Source organism: Triticum urartu, chromosome 5A (assembly GCF_056163025.1).
Source record: "Triticum urartu cultivar PI428250 chromosome 5A, HENAU_Tu73, whole genome shotgun sequence".
Taxonomy (NCBI): Eukaryota; Viridiplantae; Streptophyta; class Magnoliopsida; order Poales; family Poaceae; genus Triticum; species Triticum urartu.
Genome location: NC_141877.1, coordinates 581,713,337 through 581,721,380, shown reverse-complemented (window position 1 = coordinate 581,721,380; position 8,044 = coordinate 581,713,337). Strand labels below are relative to the sequence as shown.

The following is an 8,044-nucleotide window of genomic DNA, read 5'->3' as shown; positions in this document are numbered from 1 at the left end:
TACAACCAGTAACATCAAGTTACTTGTGCATATCTGAGTGACCAGAACAAGGTACAAGAATGATCACACATGGCTGATTGAATTAAACAATGCCCGGGGCAAATATTTATATGTCACTCTTACTATGTTACACACACAAGTCATACTATGTATCACAAACACACATGGTTCATACACTAACCCCTTACGATCCAAAATAAGTGTAGCAGTTTTGAACTAAGGTTGAACTAACCTTAGTTCAAAACTGCGACACTCATTATGGATCGGAGGGAGTAGATCAGATGGAAGAGAAATCAAAAGAGAGAAAGCTCTGCCGGTGAAGCTCTGCTGACTATAGGCCTCAGCTCTCTGCGGTGCGGGCCCTGCATGTCAGTTCCTCACTCGACAGTATCTGTTCTAGCGTGTCGGCGAATTCTGTTTGTCTACCATGAACAACTCTGAAGATGTTCGTAGCTTGGCCGATCAACCGTATGATCTATAGTCGTAAAACCCTGTCGGATCGGTGACCTCCATCATCCTCGCGATCTCCTCCAAGTACCCCTCGACCTTGTAGAAATCGTTCGCGGCGACGGCGTGGCTGTGGTCATTCTGGTGGAAGGAGGCGGCCGTCGACAATGGGCTCTGTAGTTTCTGCTCCGGCACCGGCGCGGCGTTCCATTGCCCCTGGAACTGCTGGTTGGGCATGGTGTCCTCGTAGAAGAAGTTGCTGCTGTCCACCGTGCCCGTCTGACTGATGTACTGCTGCTGCTGCTGGGGGATGCATGGAGCGGCGGGTGCCTGCATGCAGTTCATGTACTCGTCGCCGGCTTCGGACGACTCGAAGCTCCCCGTGTTGGAGTTCGAGTCGGCGGCGGACGGCGCCGGCGCCGGCCTCCACGGCTGCTGCTGCTTCCGGTAGGTGATGGTCCTCCTGAAGATCCTGCAGATGGTCCACACCTCCTGCATTTTCAGGTCACACGTCAGAGGGTCAATCTTACACTTTACAGTAGGGTAGCGCACCGTGACTTTGTGTGGAAATGGAATGCACGCGCGGACCACTTACGGCTTCCTGCATGCTCGGGGAGGAGTTGGTGACGGCGGCCGGCGGTAGGCGGAACTCGTGCATCATCCAGTCGGTCTTGGTGCCCTTGCCGGCGCTGCCGCGGTAGTAGACGAGCGACTTCTTCAGCCCGATGGACACGCCGGAACTGGCGCCGCCTCTGCCGGCGGAGTAGATTGGCCGGTCGATGCCGGTGGCCTTCCAGAAGCCGGAGCCGGTGACCCGGTTTGGCCGGATGCTGTTCCGGTACTTCCTGCCCCTCAGGCAGAAGAAGTACCACTCTTTCTCCCCACCGACCGTGCTCGCCTCTGCGTAATTTGCCACACTCTGTCAGATAAAAGTCTGTTGTCCTAGAAAGGAAACTGTATTTGTTGATGCATGGACATGGAGAGAAGGAACTTACTGGGGAGATCCCATGGGTCGTGCTTGTAGATGTCCATCTCCCGGATGACCTCGATGCGGAGCGGCTTCCTGGCCACCTTGCGGCGGAGGTAGAAGGTGACTAGCTCCTCGTCGGTGGGGTGGAACCGGTACCCCGGCAGCACCACATCGTCGTCCTCCTCCTCCTCGTCCCCGGCGCCGCCGAGCACCACCTCCCCGTCGCTCATCACCTTCTCCAACTCCATGGCGCTCATCTCCGCCTTGGCTACCATCTCGGATCTATCAATCTTGCCATCTTTCCTTTGCTCTCGTTTGTACTTCTTGCTCGCTGGATGTCGCTGCTTCTGCCCTTAGTTCTACAGATCCTCTTGATGTAATCTGTCAAGTGTTGCGCATTTGCGTTGTATATATAGGATAGGAATAGCAAGCTCTTGGTGGCCTTGGAGTTAAGTAGATGAAGGTGAAAGCTTCACCTTCGGGGTTTATAAATGAGGCGGGCGAGAGCTGTGCAACACGTTAAAGGAGGTGACATAATTCCGGTCTAAGTCGCTTGGTCTGACTTGTCTCGCCACGGCCGATCTTGACGAATCTTCACAGCCGCACCTTCTGGTTTTACCGGCTATACCTGTGCTTGCATGTGTTGCCTTGTAAGAGTGTTAATTTGTCTGTGCGCATAGGAAAGCATAGGTTAATTAATTGCATGTAAGAACAAATCAAAATCAGAAGGCATGAGCTCATACATACTATTACATATTAGCCTCTGACTGGGTCCTTTGATAAGACAGAAAGGAATATTTGCGAACGTATTCGGTTTTGTTCCGAGATCTAGAGACAGAGATAGGGAGATCTTAGTTGCACGACTTGTTTGTTTGCAATGACGCATGCGATGTTGCTAGCCACTTCCTTCCTTAATTTACTGCTTTCTGACTTGGTTTAAAGGATGTGTTAGTTTGTGCATGTCAACTGAAGAAACGTACGGTACGGAGATGAATCAGGCAACGAAAAAAGGGAAGAAACCTTGGGGGACACTCTGGTGGAGCAAAGTAAAGTAGTTTGTTTTTGTTAAGATCAAAAGTAAAGTGGGTTGTTGAACTAAGTTGTTTTGCAACACACTAAAAAGAACAGTGGATGATGACGAGGAGCAGGATATGTAGATAGCCTTTGTTGACGGTGGAGCAAATGTGAGCAATGCTGCAATAACGCGTAGACAACTAGACAACATATCATAATATCATATGATATCTTCCAGAAGGTGCGCTTAACATCGGTTCTGGCTTTGTTATTATGCATATTATTACCTTTTCCATCTCAAAATACAGTGCACATTAGTTTTTCTCCTAAGCCAGGCTTCGTAAGTTGGACCAAGTTTAAAGAAGATATATTAAAGTTTACAACACCAAATATGTGTGACCTAAGAATATATTTCATGATGAATCTAATCGTACATAGAATTTGGTATTGTAGGTGTTTATAATTATTTCTATAAACTTGGTAGATTTTACAAAACTTTGACTTCAGATAAAATTAATATGCACAATATTTTGACATAGCGGGAGAACAACATAGACCCACATTTCCCACACACAAAAAAATATAGACCCACATTCACACACTCATATGTTGCCTTTCAAAGATCAAAAGTGTATATCCAGTGGCTCGCCCAACATCTTGGTCTTGCGTGTATTGTACATGTGAATAGTAAGATTTTTAACGTTTTCTTGAAACCACCCCCTCAATATTACAATTTTAGGCAATCCTGCCCCATCAATGTGTATAACCTACACATTGGCAGCCAGGTTAATATCGATTTATCCTACTGCATCAGTATATATAGTTGGAAATACATCTAATTTCCCAAAAAGGGTGCACCTAGAGCTTAAGACGATTAATGGTAAAATAATTAAAGGTCTAACGAGTTCACTGAGTGTTTCAGGTATTTTGAGCAGGATGCTAGTTAGGAAGTTCACTTAGACACTCCAAAAAGTTCAAAACAATACTACGATATGTATTTTTAGTTCTTAGTAAGTCGTTTTTGGATGAATTAATAGTAAAGTGTGTTGTCGCAGTTAGTCGTTTTGCCACACACTAAAAAGAATCATGGTAGATGGAGAGGAGCATAGTATGCATGTAGCCGTTTGTTGACGGTGGAGCAAATGTGAGCAATGCTGCGATGACAGTATGACACATACACAGGTGTTATCAGTCATGCCAGAAGGTGATTGATTAATGTTGGTTTTGACTAAGTATATATCCTAGTACTCCCTCAACATTGCTCACATTTTATTGGCATCTCTATATGAGAAGCAAGCCTTGATTAATGTTGATTGAGTGTTCTTTTTTCTGAAAGGAAAATCAAGCCTCGAAACATCCACATCCTTGTGTGCTCACAATCATAATTTTATTGCAAAAGAGGACATGCATTAGGATGAAGGATTTCGTTTCCAAATTAGAAAAAAATGACAAGCAAAATATTATCGTATGGCAATCGTCTTTGGAATTTACCACTACGCATACTAGTCTTCTTCTCCACCATCCGTAACAACCATATCACTAGGGTCAACATTTACCGCCACCAAGGTGCACGAACCAGTAGGCAACACAATACTTAAAAAGAAACACCTTTAAGATGTGACCCCATGAGCCAACAGAGGCCAGATTTAGAGAAATTAATCTGGAAACAGAGCCTAGAGTCAATCAGAAACAGTGGGTCGACGCAATACGTCCATGCCGACCGATCAAGGCAGCAATTTTTCATAGAAGGAAACATTTGCTCGTCAGCAGATCCACCAATACCGCACAAGTAAAGCCGCGCAGCGACTCGTGCCGAGCACATATATTTCTCTCACAAGGTCCTGATTTTCTTCGAAAAGAAAATGTGACACGTTTACCTGCCGGAAGACAAGGCCATCTTTTCTTGGGGCAAAAACCATGACACGTCGCCCATTGCATTCATGGCCAAGCAACCAATCCAGCGATCAAAAGGTAAACATGTTGTTCTTTTCTGCAAGACAAGATTAGTCTAGCAACACAGGGTCTGGACTAAAACGGCCGTACGCGTTGAAGAACGTTGGAACTTCTTTACAAGGTGCAGGGCCGGCCCTGAGGGGGGGCAGCAGGGGCGGCCGCCCCGGGCCCCCACGATCGAGGGGCCCCCTCCCAAGTGTACGCATACAGGTAAAGTAGCCCATAGGCCATAAAATCTCGTAGGAAAAGAAGTGGCCCAGGTCACGGCAGGTAAATCGCTTCAATTAACGTACGACCAGGAGGGAAAAGAGCAGCTATGCACATAAATTACGTGGTCCCGTTCTCTTTATTCCTTAATAATTATCATTAGGAAACATTCTTCCTCGGGAAAGAAAACGATGGTGTGACGTGAGTTCATCCCTAATTTTTTGTTCTCTGTTCCCTGGTTTCATACTCCAGATCCCAAATTAAGGGTAGACTGCTGCTCTCCTGACGTTGTACGCAGCCGACGATGGAGCACACACATCGCCTAGCCTCTAAAAATTGGCACTGCCGGAGTAGGCGCACACGCACATCGCCGAGCGCCTACCACCAGACGATGCCAACACATCATTGCCGAGGGTCCAGCCATTGATGCCGATCTAATCAATCCAAGGTATATCATATTGTTTTTTATACAATTTTCAGTAAAATGTCATGCTATGAGTAAGAAACAGTTTCATAAAAGTAGTAGCCAAGAAGAAATTTTTAGAAGCTGGGAAGGATTTTCATGTCAAATATTTGTCTGTTTTGGTTGATTTGAATCACTTTGAAGAAAATATTGCAAAACTAATGGTGTGTCTATGATTGGTGCATCAGCTAAAAAAATGCTTTTGAACCTTGATATTATTGAAGAACCTTTATGGGTAAATAATGACCCAACAAAGCTTAAACAATTATGCAACATTATGTATGGAGAAGAAATTGATGGATGAGATTAACATCGACACAATCATAAGTGATTTTTCATAGAGGAATTTTACAAGAGATTATTTAGGTAACATGTATAAGTCATTTTATATGAATATTGGCTTTTGGCTCTATTTTAAGTAATTATTGATAACATTTTGTAAATGCATATAGTATTTTTATCATTGTTATTGATAACATTAGGGGGCCTCAAATTTTACTTTCGCCCCGGGCCCCCAAAATCTCAGGACCGGCCCTGACAAGGTGAAAGAATGTTGGAACGTTGAAAGCGACGAGCGAACCAGGCAATAATCCTAAACTATGAACACCATATGTAATGCCACATAATCTTCTAAACTAATCTAAACATCCACTGATTTTCAAGGGGTGGGCCCCTCCCTTCCCTAAATATCAATCATAATTCTTCACCTTGGTTTTTGCGTAAACGTTCATAAGTCTAGCATTGCCACGAACCACGACGCATTCCACAACACAAGATACACACACAAAAGAGAACCTCACCTACTTGTCGTTTTCCATGGCCCACGCCGGACCAGGTCAGCCGCCGCGCCGTCTTCTTTTTGCGGGCCCACAGTGCAAATGCGCGCGGACCGGGACCACCCATCTGTATGCATGCATGCATGTATGCCACGTCCGCATCCACGCATGCGGCCACGCGAATAAGCACGATTTCATGGAGGCTAAGGCCTCCTTTGGTTTAGAGGAATTTCATAAGTTCTAGAGGATACGATTCTTATAGAATTTTTTTTCTTTAGAGCCCTTTGGTTCATAGGAATGGATTCCTATTCCTACATAGAATTGGCTCCTATTCTTCATATTTCATAGAAAAATAAAAATAAGCCTAGACTCAATGAAAAAATTCCTTTGGTGCCAACCAAATGACATCTCGTTTCCTATTTCTATTTATAGGATTTGAGAAATATGATATCTCATTTCCTATAAAATTCATATTCTTACGAGTAGGATAATCCTATCCTATGAATCAAAAAAGGCCTAAAGCACGATAACTCCCGTGGCCTAGCAGGAATTTTTCAGCTATAATCTTGAATACTGCTACGTACTGTAGTATGGACTGTACTTGGTCGCGTGTTACTGATCTGACTGAACCGGTCGCGTCTTATCCCATGCTTAACCATAGTTATGGTTCGTGCTTAGTACGTACCACGTACTACAAGGTCTATCGCTTTTTTCCTTCATTTCTGCGCTTACATATATTCATACGTGCGTACTACCCTTGTATACTACAAATGAAGTCAATATATTCCAGTTGCGGAGGCAGGGGGTGCTGGCAGGGGCCTTGCCCTATGCTCTCACAAATACACTTATATGTATTCCTAGTCCTTCATTTGTCAGACAAAATTAGCTAGAATTAGGTGATTTGGCCCTTTCTAACATTATATGACATATTTTGGCTTCATTTATATTCAGTTTCTGGTTCCGCTACTGACTCCCTTCATCTGAAATTACTCGTCGGAGAAATAGATGTAAGTAAATGTATTTTAGTTTTACATACATCTATTTTTATCTATCTCTACGACAAGTAATTTTGGACGAAGGGAGTATGACGCCTGCTGCTAATTTCTGCTGTGTAAAAGTGACCTTCGTACCGACCATGATTTTCAGGTCTTGACTATTACAACTTTGTACCTAGACAAGTAAGTGCGTTTGAAGTCTCGACTACAACATGTATAATTCACGGATGTGGGGAGATCCACGTAGGCCCCTGCGGAGACAAAGAGGTTCTAGCGCTACAGGCAAAACCAAAAGTCTTGACTACACCATGAAAGTACACCGGTATAGCCTTTTGGTAGCTTTTTCCTCTCCATGGTTATGCACCACCAACCGGATGTCTTCTTCAAGTTTCCTACAAGTCCGCTTTCCAAACAGCCAGGCTTTTAGCGACAGAATTCAATCAAACACATCTTTGGTACATAGTCTTTCCATGTCAAAATACAGTGCATATTAGTTTTTTCTCCTAAGTCAGGCTTCGTAAGTTGGACCAAGTTTAAAGAAGATATATTCAAGTTTACAGTACCAAATATGTGTGACCTGAAAATATATTTCATGATGAATCTAATCGTATATAGAATTTGGTATTGTAGATGTTTATATATTTTTGTAAACTTGGTAAGAATTTTAAACTTTGGCTTAAGATAAAATTAATACGCACAATATTTTGACATAGAGAGAGAACAACATAGACCCACATTCATAAACTCGCATGTTGCCTATCGAATATCGGAAAACGTATATCCAATGGCTTGCACAACATCTTGGTTTTCCATGTATTGTACATGTGAATAATAAGTGAAAAATAATAATAATAAGTTTTTTTAGTGTTTTCTTGAAACCACCCCCTCAATATTAAAATTTTAGGCAATCATGCCCCATCAATGTGTATATCCTACACACTAATTTAGTTTGTGCATATCAACTGAAGAAACGTACGGTACGGAGATGAACCGGGCAATGAAAAAGAGAAGAAGAAACCTTGGGGGACACTCGGGTGGAGCAGGGGAGCAAAGTAAAAAAGTAGGTGTTTTTGGATAGATCAAAAGTAAACTCGGTTGTAGTAAGTCGTAAAAGAAGCATGGCTGATGGAGCGGAGCAGGATATGTAGGTAGCCTTTGTTGACGACGGTGGAGCAAATGTGAGCAATGCTGCGATGACACGCACGTACACGTGTGTTAT

At 43.6% G+C, this 8,044-nt stretch overlaps 1 protein-coding gene across 1 annotated transcript; it reads right to left on the bottom strand.

Annotated features, from left to right (window-relative positions):
- Positions 1–1,853, bottom strand: LOC125531164 (transcription factor JUNGBRUNNEN 1-like). The gene is made up of 3 exons (XM_087521836.1): positions 1,443–1,853; positions 1,043–1,347; positions 1–939 (listed from the first exon to the last, which is right to left on the bottom strand). Exons 1-3 carry the CDS (start codon positions 1,690–1,692, stop codon positions 463–465), a joined length of 1,032 nt encoding a protein of 343 aa, XP_087377962.1. The 5' UTR covers positions 1,693–1,853; the 3' UTR covers positions 1–462.
- Positions 1,854–8,044: the final 6,191 nt, after the last annotated feature.

What these genes read in the sequence shown, in the direction of transcription:
- LOC125531164 (XM_087521836.1), bottom strand. Translation starts at nt 1,692, where the DNA reads ATGGTAGCCAAGGCGGAGATGAGCGCCATGGAGTTGGAGAAGGTGATG. An exon ending in CGACCCATGGGATCTCCCCA is followed by an intron (nt 1,348 to 1,442) that starts GTAAGTTCCTTC and finishes CAAATTACGCAG; the next exon opens with AGGCGAGCACGGTCGGTGGG. An exon ending in CCCCGAGCATGCAGGAAGCC is followed by an intron (nt 940 to 1,042) that starts GTAAGTGGTCCG and finishes CTGAAAATGCAG; the next exon opens with GAGGTGTGGACCATCTGCAG.